We start from the raw sequence: 14,158 nt of genomic DNA on the forward strand, positions 1-14,158 counted from the left end.
ATATATTTTACACTCATATATACACACCCACTCAAACTATACATGCAATTTGAAGTGTGAAAATTAAATTCCAAAACTTAAATACAAAAATTCAAAACACTTCTATGCTCACTGTTTTTTTTTATATATATATTTATAATATATATAAATATATATATATATTTCACACACATCCATCATTTTATATTACAAAAATCTGGATTATATCCAATATTACTTACCCAAAATGGGTAATTTTGTAAACATAAAAAATCTTATGAAGTGCCTTTCTTTGTTTCACATGACTTTGAATACAATAAAAATTATAAAGTATCTCTCGTGCATTCAGTGCTTTGTAAAAAAGTCAATGTATATATATATATATATATTTATGTTTCTATAAAAAAAAAAATATACATAATAAAGTGTTACTGGTAAAATCAAAATCTTCCTCCCAAAGCAAATGTGCACCGAAAGTTTTATATTATCAAGTTTATAATATAAATCTAGTTAGGCTATCAGAAAGAAAAAAAAGGCGCATTTAAAGGATATATTGTTTGTTTTTACACCGCAACATATAATAGTGTTCTTTCTTTTTAACATATTCACAAGTTAAGGATCAAAATATACATAAGAGGGTCTCTGTCTCTTTAACAGCTGGTGCAACAATTTTCATCGTCTGGTTCCAGCCATTCTACGGAGGAGCCAAGCATTGTTTGAAGTTCACTCGTAAATTCAATCAGTTCAAACATTTCCTTGCTGTCTGGATTGAATCCTTCAAGATCATCAGGAGAAGAAAAGAGCTGACTTAATGATACTTGTTTATAGAATTCAGCTTCACTAATACTGACGATTTCAAGGTGAGGATGCTTGCAACTAAACTCTTGCGACGACATCTTCAACTTCTTTGTCACGTCCGAAAGTAATAACCAGTTTCTGGGCCTGTGTGCGAAATAAAAATAATAAATTACAATTGGGATTCAAAAGATTTAAGAAATATATGCTTAAGGTATACGTAAAACAAAAACATTCTCCAATTAGTGTGCCAATGATAGGCCGTCTGATTATAAGGAATAATTGGTAAAATAATTGCAAAATGGTTTCCTAATGGCCGATTATCCTTTTAAACCTGGATTAGCCAACACAACATGCCATTAGAACCAAAAGTAAAGTAAACCAATGCAATTATTGTCTTAAATGGCTTGTATAAACCTGTATAATATATACAGTGCTTGTCTCAACTCTGACAAATATACCATGTTGCATGGTGGGTCAAAATAAAATAAATGTAATCTCATCACTCACAAAAGCATTGGTAAGAAGCCAATAACAAAGACAAGATGATGGGGGGTTTGGGAGTGTCAGGTGGGCAAAGGTTTAAGGTAATTTCTGCCACATTCAGACTCTTCAGAAACTTAATTAGGAACACATTTCTTAACAAAAGAACACTCGTGGCATGGTTAGATTTGTTTAAGAATGCTAATTAAATTAGCTAAGTCTTTACTTTTTTTTTTATTTGGAAACCTGAGACGAAACAAGTGCTGCGACTCTCAAGAGGGAATCTTTAACTCGACATAATGGCCAAAGGTAGAGTGGCCCGTCAACCAAGTTGCAGGACCCTTTCAATGGAAACATCTATTTCCCCATTGCCTGCCTGCGCTTCCGGCCTGTAGCACGGACAAGCCTTGTGCATGCAATGGGAAAATCTTCTGGCATGTTGCCATAGTGATAGCTTTGCCAAGGCCTTCCTATGCAGACACTACACTCAGGCTCCAATTAGGGTTGATTTTTCAAAACACGTCGTCTGCATAAATGAAGGTTACGAATAAGCTAGCCCTTTATGCTTGCAACAAAGCAGGTCCCTTTCAGAATTGTATTCAAAATATACATTTTATATTAGCAAGCATGCATTGATTTTCAATGTCTCTAAGCTCCAGTCACTTCCGCTCTCAAATACGTCAAGTGGTGACTGATACCAGGAAAACAGGGAAGTAGGAAAACAATGACCATAAAGCAAAGGTCACCCAACACCACATCACGCTCTAGCAAGTGGAGATATGCGTGTATGTGAGCCATGCTAAAATAACTGGGAAAATGATATGGAGGCTAAATATAAGGGGCCGTGGTATTTCAATTTATCAAATGTACACTTATATTATAACTAGAAATTTATATTTATATATATATATATATATATATATATATATATATATATACACACACACCAGTTGTTGTTGCAGCTTTTAGAAAATCCACTTACCCTTTTGAGAGCGACACCTGAATGTTGTAGCACGGCAAGAGAGGGCTGTCTGAGAACTCAAACTCAAAGACATCCACATAGCCGTCTTCTTCATCTTCGGGACCAGGAGGGTTAGCCAGTATATCGAATCCACTTTCATCCTTGGAATCTACAGGCAAAAAAAAAAAAAGCTTGCATTAACATATATATATCATTCACTGAAAAACAATTCATGCTCGAGGTGAAGTAGTCACCAGTAACAGTCTGATGGTTGCACAACTATGACCACTTTAAAACCATAAACACATATATATATATAGATAACTCCCACTATGTGTGACAATATCGGGTTGTTCAATCAGCAGACCGATGCAATAAACATAATTAGCACAAAAGGAAGGCTTCTCGTGCTTGCGTACTTGGGTTAAAATATGCTTACCACAGACAGAACTGCCATAGAATTCCCAAGACGATCCAGGATCATCCCAGCTCCGTCCTTGCAGGTCAGTTAAATACTCTACAGAAAAAGAAGGAAAAAAAAATTAGATCAGAGCCGCAGACGGCCGGATGTGGCAGTCGTCATTAGAATCACAGAACGGCGCTCGCCACCCTCCCCCACGCTCTTAAATGCTGCGTACAGCTAGAACATGCACCGCCGGAGAAGAGCGGATGTAATTGGGTATTTCACTTTTGTATTTGCACAAAACCCTGCTCAACGCGGTGCTTTCATGGCTGAAAACAATTCCCAACGAAATGTTTCTTATTGATCTGTACAAAGGGGATTGTCCGACGGCTAGCGGCTCTTTCCTTCTAATAAGCTGCTAAGACAGTGCTTGTCATGGAAGCGATGTGTTCATGGCCAAGCTTTCCAGAGATAAACTAGCATCCAGTGGAGGTAGTAAAGGCTACCATTTGAGGCAAGTTTCCATGGCGATGATAGCAAGGGAAATACAAGTTCTTATGTAGATTGGATACCATGAGAGTATATGGACAACTGTGATGTACAGTCATAACTGCATATTGTAATCAAGTCTCCGATGGACCCAAAGGGTGGTCAATGCCCTTTCATGGCACTAGAGCATTAATTCCAAGTATGTTGCTTTTAAGTTTCCAAAGTAGGTAGTGGAAGCATTATAAACACTCATCTACAGACACCAGACAAGCCAGAAGGCTTGTTTTCCCTCAGAAATCTCATGGTGTTGCCACAACCACAGGGGATTCTGGGTAGGCGCATGCAAATAAGGTCAACAATGATCACCTTTTGCCTCTATATCCACTTTATACATGGACCTCTTGAAAGTAATTCCCCGCCGTACAAGACAGCCTTTAGACAAAACTCAGGTAAGAGGTGCAGTAGCCAGATCACCGCTCATGGGCAGCTGTACTAATTCAAACAGAATCTTCAAAGGCGAAATTGTATTCCTTTGGTGACAACCTGAGCCTCCTATCCACAATGACTTTACACGGTAGAAATAATAATTGTTCTAATAACTGCTGTCGGAGTCCTGTTTGGTAACGCTGGCATTTGTTTTGGAACTTGGTGGAGCTTTCGATGTTAAATAAGGCATTCGCTAATCAGCGAATTTCGAGCGCTTCACAGTCTAAACAAGCAGGCTCTTGACAGCAGGGGCAGCCCAGACATCACATGGCAGCTCAGGAGCTATTAAACCTGCGGGTTAAACCAGGTTTCAATCTAGTCGCTGGGATTTCTCATTATGCTGCAGCTAAGATCACACGCTCTCGCTGGCTAATTTAGCTGTCTTTAGCGCGGTAGGGAAAAAAAAAAGAAAGGGGAAAAAAAAGTCACATTTACACAGCGAGGCTGCCAGCAACTGTCTCCTGCTGTCTTATAAATCGGAAAATGCCCTTGATAAGGCTGGTTGTTTCAAGTCTTTTCAGACTTGGGAAAAAGCAACCATAAAAAGCATTTACCCGCCTGTCTGCTAGGGGAAAAAAAAAACCGCAGAGAATATTCATAGCAAGCTGATGAGATATGATAGCGCGTGGACGTTTCTTTAAAATCCTGAATGTTTAATGCTGAGCGTGGAACACATAACGATCCCATATTACCCAAGGAATTTTAGATGCTAAATTTCAGATGTAAATTGAACCCTTTTTTTTTTTTTTTTTTACGAACTGCAAACAGAAATGTGATTTCCTGCAAACATCAGTTTTGGCTAATGGCAAATATTTCGATATTTAGGGAACAGGTACGACATTTCTTTGCTTCGCTCCCCCCAGAGACCAATATATTTGGCTTGGACCAGAGGATGCAATCTATCAAAGGCACAGTGAATGATGTGACAATTAACAAGTCGCTTATTATTCCGTTAGCGGAATCAAGCCAGTGGTTTATCTTTTAAAGGAGCATAAGTGTCCAGAGTTCTTTCTTCTAGGTATCTAGGCAAACAATGTTTTTGATCAGAGAAGTGGCCTTATGTTTAGGTTAATGGTGCAATTAAGTACAGGTACCGGGCCACAGAGGTACCGGGCCACAGAGGTACCGGGCCACAGAGGTACCGGGCCACAGAGGTACCGGGCCACAGAGGTACCGGGCCACAGAGGTACATTAATTTCCCTTTGTTGGGGGTGGTGGTTGTGGCCGTCTAAAAAGACTCCAGGAATAGCATAAGGACGCCTACAGATTACCCAAAAGTAACAGATCTACAGCCCCACCACAGCTTATCCAACTACCGGTAATATTGTAAAGTCCCTTATAAAATAAAGTCAAGACTTCAGAATTAACACCATGGCCATGTCAATGAAAACCATTATTGAAGCAAACATTTTTCTTAATCCTGTAGCCTCCTTTCAGGGAATAGGAACTCACCAGTCAGGAAGGTCTCCATAGCCTCGCTGTGGGTCATTTTTGCAATTGTTCGGCCAGAGTACGTGGCCAGCGTGGGGTCAGCACCGTAGGAGAGCAGCAAGCGCACGATTTCTAAGTGGTCATTCTCCACAGCGTCATGGATGGGTCTGAGGAAAGAGAAGCAATAGGTTAAGTTCTCGGGTTTTCAAATATACACCTTTATACGAAATCAAGGATATACATGTGTGTGACTGTGGGTTGATCACACCAAAAGTAGCCTTTTTTTTTTAATCTGGGCAGCCTATAGGAGCCTAAGACCAACCTACGGAGTCATTGCTTACCTGGTTCCATCTTGCGCGCTGCAGTTGACGTCTGCTCCATGTTCCAAGAGATGCCGGACAATGCTCAGCCAGCCTCTGGCACAGGCCTCGTGGAGCGCGCAGTATCCCGCGTTATCTCGGTGGTTGATGTCACAAGACTTGTTTTCCAAGCAGTAAAGGACCACTTCCTGAACAACAAGAGATTGAGAGACGCCGAATGACTAAGAGCTTAACCAGAAATGTGAACAACGCAACGCTTTCAGGGTAATTAAACGCCATACGCCATAAAGCGAAACGTCTTCAGGAGGTTCATTTACAGGAAATGCTTACTTTCAGAACTCGAGCACACGATAATGTGCAGTCTGATAAAACGCCTGCAGACAAAGCTTGTCACATAAGCATTTTTAGTCAAAATCAATACATTGCAGGGAATCCATATATATATACCGGTGGCTGGAATGTTTCGCGTATGACGGAGGGATGGAATAGATAAATCAAACGGCATCAGACTTTGAAAATCCCGTACCAACCGTGGCTGATTTAATGTGCCAGCTGAGGTCTGTGGCAACATTACCATGGGTTACAGATTGCGACAGCGACGTTTGAACACAGGAAAGTAGTAATGTCTCGAGCCGTGCTCCTACAACCCTCTGAGAGGCAGCTGTATGAATAATTAACCCTCTGGGCGCCACAAGAGTATCCAATATATAATCACGCTATACAAGTTAGGCTAATTTAGGTAAACCGGTCTTCGTCGGGAGCAAATCTGGCCATACCCAATACACGGCAGTTTGACTCTTATGACAGGGCTACCAGTCGGAAGAATAAATGTGTGAAATCCAGCCATGTTAGCACATTTGCTATGGAAAGATTGGTTCACGGCTGACCGGATTCGTAAGAACGCTATTTTAACATTTTTTTTTTTTTTACATGGTTTTCACAATTGCAGTCACCTTGTTTTAAGAAAGCAAAACACACTGCAGAATGGCATGCCATGAAGTGAAAGGGTTAACAAGAGAACCGCAGTGTTTCCCGATCACATCATCTAAAATGCCATTTCAAGTTTTCCTTTTTTTTGCGTGCGCAGAGATAATGATTCAAAGCCCATGGCTCCCTCCATTTTCTTCGCCTTTCTTCTTTTTTTTTTTAGTTTTTTTTTAAACTCCTCTTTCAACTGAAATTCTCATTGCCTTCCGAAGGCAAGCGAAGGGCTTTTGCATGCGCGTTTGTAGATAGACATGAATCGCTCGCGGCCGAGTTATGGAAAGTGGCTGGCAGCAAATATGCACATAGAGTCAGAGGCAGCTGCAGCCGAGCCGGGTGATTTGCATGCAAGGCAAAGCGATATCCAGCCTGCACGGAAGACGCGCTGCCATTTCTGAGAAACGCTCGCATCCAGGAAACCTGCTCTGCCGATCTTTAAAGGTTAAGGAGAACGCTCAGAGACGCCGCGCATGTTGATTCACTGCCTGCCGCTGCGACTTGTTATTAGTCAGCAAGAGGGGTGGGGGCCACGGAGCTCAAGAGCGTTTAAAGTAAGTGGGGAGCGCGCGCTAATCTGTGCAGAATCAGTAGCTAGGATACAGCATGAAATCTTTCGTTTGGCAGCCCCGCGCACGTTACGCTAAAAGCGAGACGCCACAGGCTAATGAGACGCTTGTCCCAGGCAGGGGAGGAAAAATAAAAAAAGAAAACCCTTGTGTCGCATGTCAGGATCAGGTGCAGGGAACGGCATGGCACAGAGATCATCTTTCTGACCCGCCAGCCCTCAGAAACTCCGCGGAGCTTTCACAATGACATGGTCTCCTATATTATGTTACACAGGATATCCTATGGTGGAACCGTGAGACTATGCCAGAAGGAGGGGGGGCAGAGGCAATTTATCACACAAACCATCCCTTACCTCATCTCAAGATCCCCCCATACCCGTGTCCCCTTTATCTATATACTCAGCTATTAATCAGAGGGGTGAAGCATCAAGCCATGCCAGAACCCCCCCATAAAGGATAATTACAGATGTGAAAACCACTGCGTAGCTTCAAGTTCAGTCTTGGGTTAAAGATGAAAAAATTATGTACTTTGGGTGCTACACAGATTAATATGATTTACGCAAATTATAACGACCTAGATATTTTGACGCTGTGATTTAATTAGCATTAGAAGGGAAGCTCACCTCGTAGCCAAGACGAGCTGCTCTCTGCAAGAGCGTCTCCCCAGCATTCTTGTTGACAATCAGCCGGCGCGCTTCTGGTGGCATAGGACGGCTTGGCGTGGTCTCCTGCAAGGCGTTGGGCAGCGGGGAGGCCAGCGCCAAAACAGACGTCTGCTCCTGCATTTTGATTGGGGAGTCGTCGGGGGTCTGCTCGCCGGGTCTCCTCGAGTGCTTCACGCTGGCCTGTCAATCATTGGGATGATTTAAAGTGAAGCGTAACACACAAAGCATGCGCTTTTCTGCGAGGCGCTTTCAAACCTCGCGGGGCTCTTCACTTGGAAATGATGAAGAACCACATGCGGTTCGAAAGCGTCTGATCCCCACCACATGCTGATCCGCACAAAAGGTATCATGCGCACTGTTCCATCTCCCAGCTTTCATTCTCTATCAAGCAGAGGAGGCGTACAATACTACCTCTAACAGGCCACGTTTAACCCTTGGAACCCAGTGCGCTAACAAGCATTCCGGCAGCAGCGTTCATTCTAAAACACGCAGGCCAGCGGTGAAACTGTTAAGCAATGGTTATAATCACAGGTGCCCAAGGCAACCCTAGGGAAAAAAACGCACTTTTCATAGAGACATTTTTAACCATTTTACCACTGGGTGCGCAGCTGGTTACTTAGCACTTACTGGAGAGCAGAGATCCAACATTTGGTTGGAAATCAGTGTGACACACGGGTCCACATTATCCATAAAAAAAGGGGGAATTAGATTTTGTATATCCTCCGATCAAGGATTCTTACATAGTTGAACGGGGAACGCAAGGCTTGTTAAGAAACATCGGCATATAGGTGCTCTCCGTAAATAAACATTATGAGAAAGGGGAAGGAAATAAAAAGCCCCACGCACGTAAAATGGATGTACATCGCTGCAAACATAATGCAATAGAAGAAAATGAATAGCTTGGAGACGTCTGCGGAGAGGCAGGAAATATTAGAAATCCATACGAGGGTGACCTTCCAGTTGCACTGTGATGTAGTTAGCGAAGAGCCAGCTATTAATCCTTTCGCTTGTGAAACGATGTCTGACGTGTGGGGGTAATACGTTACGGACCTCACCGGCCGCACAATTCAAACAATTAGATAAACAAACAGCCGCCCGGCACCGTGGATCTGTTTGAATGCACATTTACGAAAAGTGCGGGGAATGCAGCGTATCCAAGACACCGTGATGTCTCCGAATACTCGGGAATAAAGGCTGGAATATCACTAAAGCGCAGCGCTGTTGTGAGTGGCCAGGTAGGCAATATTACCCTCACAGACAGACATCTTTGTGGAACGGGAGGCATCTGTATCTCGATTTTGCAAACCCTTAAGCCTTTGTTACTCTGCCTACATGTAGCAGGCACTCCAGCTGTTAGCGGCGACGGTATTAAAGGGTCTAAAAACAACCTTACTAATCGATATACCTTGTCATCCGGGCTTTCCACATCCATGTAATCCTCCCCGGCAAGCGACAGCCTTTTCCTCCTCCTCTCCTGCGGAGTCATGTGCTTTGTTTTGCACTGACGTTTTCCAGAGGGCTTCTCGCACTCGCTGTAATCCTCCGGCAGTGACGTGGCCTGGAGAGCCCCCTCGTCGCCTGTGCATTGGACGTACGCCTTGCGGCCCTCTCTGATCTTCTGCTGCTTGGCTGCTAACCTGGGGCCTGGGGTGGAGCTTGGCTGGCTCTGCCGTTTGCCGCTCGGGCACCCGGACGGAAAGCCTCTCGCGTGCGGAGACGAGGAGACGTCTGAATAGGAGGAGAGGGAATTGGGGGAAAACAGGAGAACGGAAAAGATGCAAGTTAAATGCGGCACAGCTGGAAAACAGAAATGAATATGGATTCTCACTGAATAATCCTTCCTAGTGTGGATATTCCCATCACATCAATTATTAATCAGCAATTATATCACTTCCAAAAGCATAAATAAATAGATATCAGATCAGTCTGAGATCCCTGCAGACATTATCATACCTTCTTCAGGACCGCTATTTTTGATGCATTCCGTGAAAGCGGCGTATTTGCTCTCGCTTTTTGCCTTGATTGGCTGCTCTTCCTCCCAGCACCTTGGCTTTTTGTCGGTCTCGGGGGTCTCCAGGGGGTCCCTCCGGCTTTGCTGGCCGAGCTCTCTGAGGTGCTGCAGGTGGCGCTGCTTTTTCGGATGGAGTCCTGTTAATTCAATGCACACCTTCAGGTTGGTGACTTCATTACAATGAGGCTCCTGAAGGCCTTTGGTGGAAAAGTCTGTCTGTTCCCTCTCAGCCCAGTCATCTAATGGGAAAATAACTACAATTCACCATTGATCCTAATAAATGCAAAAGCACATGCTTATACCCAGACACTAGGATAAACGCAGCCATGTTCATCCGCTTCTCTTTAAAAGGTCATATTGTACAGTATTTCCAGAACCAAACTGTTCTGCGTGTACCTGGCCAGCCTCTGGGCCGTGCAATCAAATACCCCAAGAGATTAGCCATAGAGCCAAGAGCATTGCGGACCGAATATTAATAACAGATGGCTGCTGACAGACACAGGTCAGCCCTGTGAATACATATAAAGTATACTATAAGAGAATATACGCTACAGAGAAGCTTCTACAGCATATAATAATAGTGGTAACATGATCAGCATAGACATATTCCATAGGGCAGACGCCATTAAGGCAACTTTCCCCCGGTGAAGTGTAAACAGGGAGAATTCTTACTAGCAACAAACTAGCAAATCAAACAAAAAATAAAAAAATATATTCAGAAGAATACAAGATTACAACTCGTAATATAAATAAATGGTCCTGAAAGAGTACAGGTAACTGATAAAGAAAACTTTTCTCAGTCTTCTTCAATGCATGCCGGGTTACGTGACTTTGGAGTACATTTAAAGGCACAGAATATTCTATGTTATCACTCTTTAAGATAAATAGGGAGGTTCAATGGGATAAGGCTGGTAATAAATCATCGCTCCAGGTAATGCAACAATTTATGGGGATTTTTTATCTTCGCCAACGCAGACATCTTGGTTATGCTGGATTTAGTCACTGGAATTCTTTGCTTACCTGTCCTATTTCTTTTTGCCTTTGGGTCTTCTTGAGAGTGGTCTTCATAGAGTGAGCTGTGGTTGACTTCATCTCCTTGGGTTTCACAGACGTATTTCCTCTTCAGCCCGGGGAAATATCCCTCTGTCCCAAGCTTCTCTGTTCTAATGTCATCAGTCACGGCTTCTTTCACTAGACACGGTGACCCATCCAAGGCCGCAGCAGTGGTCCTCAGATCACCTGGAGAAGACAACAATCACATGTTATAGTATGTAGGCAGTATGCCAACATATACTCATAGCAGATAACTTGGGCATTTTAAAGGGACAGCACCAGTAATCAACAGCACTTTCTAAACAGGTAACATGGGGGGGGGTCATTTTTGGGTTGTTGCTGTGAAAGGCAAGCAGTTTATGCATTCAGAGTGATGCCTGTCCCAAGGTTTTTGATACTGCCATATACCAGAAGTGAGAAAAAGAATAAAACATATATTCTCCCGCTCACGGCTCACAATTAGGATAGGAGGGGTACTGTACGCAATGCCGTTATAAAGCACTGCATGAGAACGACGGCATTTCATAAAAAATATATAACACAATAAGGCAGCTTTCTATTCCAATCATCAGGTTAACAAGTCAAAAAGCCTCAATGTGAAGCGGTCACAGAAGGCTGGCCTCCAAACGAGTTAAAAAGGGAAGTTTGGCAAGCCTGGGTGGTATTCGTGTCCTCATTTACGAACAACTCATTGCTACAGAATTCTGGGAAAGAGCAATGAATCGCACCCCTGTCTGGTACATAAAAGGTTAAACCATTAAGCCCAATGAAACGCAGCGACAATCCAATGCTTCAAAGAAGGCAGCGAGCGAGTTATGCGGCTGGCGGGACCCGCGCTCCTCCGGCCAGCACGCGGTCTTCGTCACAGCGGATACACACATTAAGATAAGTCGCTTCCCCCCGCGTCGCCGGGAAAGTCACGCGCAGGAGCCGCCGTCTCTCTGTGCTCATGTGACTCCCGCAGATGCGAAGCCCGCACGCTAGTTGCTTAGATCATTCGTTCATTTGATCTCGGAACAATCATATGACTCACGCTGCACATGCATCCCATAATCTCTGGCTTGCACCGAGAAACGGCTCCGCAGAAGCATCGCCATGGCAACATTTACAAGTCTCCCGGGCAACCAGAATGGCTTTGCTCCGGCTTTCACAATGGCCGCCCAATTCCCAAACAGGATAAAAAAAAAAACACTTACGGGTAAAATGTACATTTTGTTTTTTTTTGACAAGCTTTAGAACTCACAACCCCCCCCCCCAAAAAAAATTAAATCACCTGTAAGCAGAATTGACCTTGGGGGTTTACTGAAAGTGGGCAAAGCTAACACTTAGAAACTAAGATCACCGACATGTTTGCCGGACAATATATATTTTGATTGAGTAATGCTATCTTTAGAAGTCTTTAATAAACTGCAAGCCAGAATCAACTAGACTAGACCGTGAGGGGACTCGGGCGAATATTATTGGAGTTTTCAAGGAAAACCACAAGACAAAGTGACATTTAGATCTTGGCAGGAAGCCGAAATCTCCAGATCACTGAATCCCACCGCTGGTTTTTTTGTACGAGTGCCTGGAAACCGCCACGGCAAAGTGAATCAGAAACAGAATCCAGAGCTAAGCGGAAGATTAAGTCGTAACTCCGGTGGTCTCCTAAAGGCTTAATGCATTAAAGCACTCATCACCGCCGTCCTCACCTTCCGATTGGCCGTTAACTGAGCCCCCGAAGGAGGTGGCTAGGGGCTTTCTTTCCGGAAACGCCTTCAGTTCGTCCCACTCGGTCTTTTTGAAGTTGCACGTCTCCATGTCTTTGGTGGGTGTGTGGTCCTCCCGTTCTTTCATCTCCAGCTCAGAGAAGCGCATCATTGCACGCTGAGAACAAAACGGAATTCGGGGAGGGAAAAAGAACACACAAAAACAAATTTGAGTTTTCCTATAACTTGGTATACGACATATGCTTTCACATGAGAAGTTACACTTCTAGTCTAGGGCGCCAGGTTGCGACAACTATGATCACCAACAGCCTTAGCTTGAGAAGGGTCATTGAGCTGGTGCCGATATGGCCGACTGAGGGTGCTCTCCAGCTAATAAATACAACGTTAATGACCCTTACCTAGAAAGCTGAGGGTCATGGGAGTTGTAATTCAATGGCCACGACATACATACCCATGCTATCTCGAATCACATATGGAATGATACAGCACAATGCGTCTTAATACATGCTAAAAAGTATCTAAATTAGCTTAAAACATGAATAGTTTGCAAAGAAAGCCTGGTTAAGATGAAATGAATGATTTTTTTTACATTTGATTTTTTAAATGGCCATTTAACGTCATTCCGAGCATTCCACTTTTATAAGAAGTTACTGTTAGGGACCTGTCCATTAAATGCAAAAAAACATGGCTTTGTCACATGCGAAGCAGACATCACGTAAAGGAAGCATACGCCTTAAAAACAAAACAAAGACAAAATAAATCATGGCCCGCTGATATTCCGTAAACAAAAGAGAACCGAAAAGTGCATAAGGATCTAAGTAGTAAAAATGTTAAGAACTGACCTCACAGTAAGCCGCAGGTAGACTTATAATACTGTCCTCTTGTGAGCCTTCCATCTAAGTAATTAAAACGGGCACTTAATTGATCATCTAGGTAATCATCCATTTTTAAAAGGTAGCATATACATTTTGGTTTTGGTTTTTATCATCATCAATGTGACACTATGCGGCTCAAGTCATTTTTTTTTTTATAGAATAAACATAAATTACCATATAAGAACATAATACATACATACTCTTCATCAGACCGTATTTAGGCAACAAGTTAAAACGCACACAAATAAAAGCTATTGTTAAAAATAATCATTTCCTGTATCCCGATGCGTTTGAGATCTAGTGAATATCGCTCCTGCTTCACTACACAATGCCGTGGCGTATGTTGGTGCTACGTGTACATCCGATACTCCAGGGGTCATATGTTATTTACCCAAACATGCGTGTTCACAGCAGTTAAGGTACAGCATACGGTGATTTTTAACAATCGCATGGTTTTAGTGGATATTTGCGGGGCTCTCCGGTTCATTCCTCGCAGAGCCGTTTACCCGCCAGAGTTTTAGGATTGCTCTGATTAACGTGTAATTAACTTTATGTCCCAGAGCAATATGTTCCGTATTACCCAGAAATCTGCCACGCCGAAACCCCTGGAGGGCAAGTATTGGACAGTCTTGCTTTATGGTCAGTGATTTTAAATTGGAGCCCTAAGGTCTAGCCAGACGGGGAGGACTTACTAAAGAAGACAAATGCGTGCACGGAACGAGGCGTACATACTGATCTTTTCAGATTTCTAGGGATGAGTTTGTTTTAGTGATCGGTCATCCCACTTTACATATTGTGTTTGGTTTTACATATACAACGGGAAAATTAAAATGGTATCTATAAAAATGATTCTGGTGCCCTTATCACTATAGCAGCCAACGGAATGAATTACTACTAAGAATCGCTTATTACAGATAATTTGACAGCAGAATCACTTTAACCCACACG

The 14,158-nt window shown here is 43.1% G+C and overlaps 1 protein-coding gene across 4 annotated transcripts in view; it reads right to left on the reverse strand.

Moving 5' to 3' along the window:
• Window positions 1-565: 565 nt before the first annotated feature.
• BCOR (BCL6 corepressor) overlaps window positions 566-14,158 on the reverse strand; it is an 83,590-nt gene continuing 69,997 nt past the window's right edge. For 2 of the 4 annotated variants that reach the window (XM_053457431.1, XM_053457430.1), the window contains exons 5-15: window positions 13,178-13,231; window positions 12,318-12,492; window positions 10,594-10,812; window positions 9,516-9,812; window positions 8,968-9,290; window positions 7,521-7,742; window positions 5,369-5,535; window positions 5,049-5,194; window positions 2,658-2,735; window positions 2,240-2,387; window positions 566-921 (exon numbers count right to left, since the gene is read on the reverse strand). In XM_053457431.1, the coding sequence (XP_053313406.1) occupies window positions 630-921; window positions 2,240-2,387; window positions 2,658-2,735; window positions 5,049-5,194; window positions 5,369-5,535; window positions 7,521-7,742; window positions 8,968-9,290; window positions 9,516-9,812; window positions 10,594-10,812; window positions 12,318-12,492; window positions 13,178-13,231 (2,121 nt within the window). In that variant the 3' untranslated portion in view covers window positions 566-629. The remainder of the gene's footprint in view (window positions 922-2,239; window positions 2,388-2,657; window positions 2,736-5,048; window positions 5,195-5,368; window positions 5,536-7,520; window positions 7,743-8,967; window positions 9,291-9,515; window positions 9,813-10,593; window positions 10,813-12,317; window positions 12,493-13,177; window positions 13,232-14,158) is intronic. The other 2 variants (XM_053457433.1, XM_053457432.1) reach the window with 2 other exon arrangements.

The sequence above is a fragment of the Spea bombifrons genome, chromosome 2 (genome assembly GCF_027358695.1).
Source record: "Spea bombifrons isolate aSpeBom1 chromosome 2, aSpeBom1.2.pri, whole genome shotgun sequence".
Lineage (NCBI taxonomy): Eukaryota > Metazoa > Chordata > Amphibia > Anura > Pelobatidae > Spea > Spea bombifrons.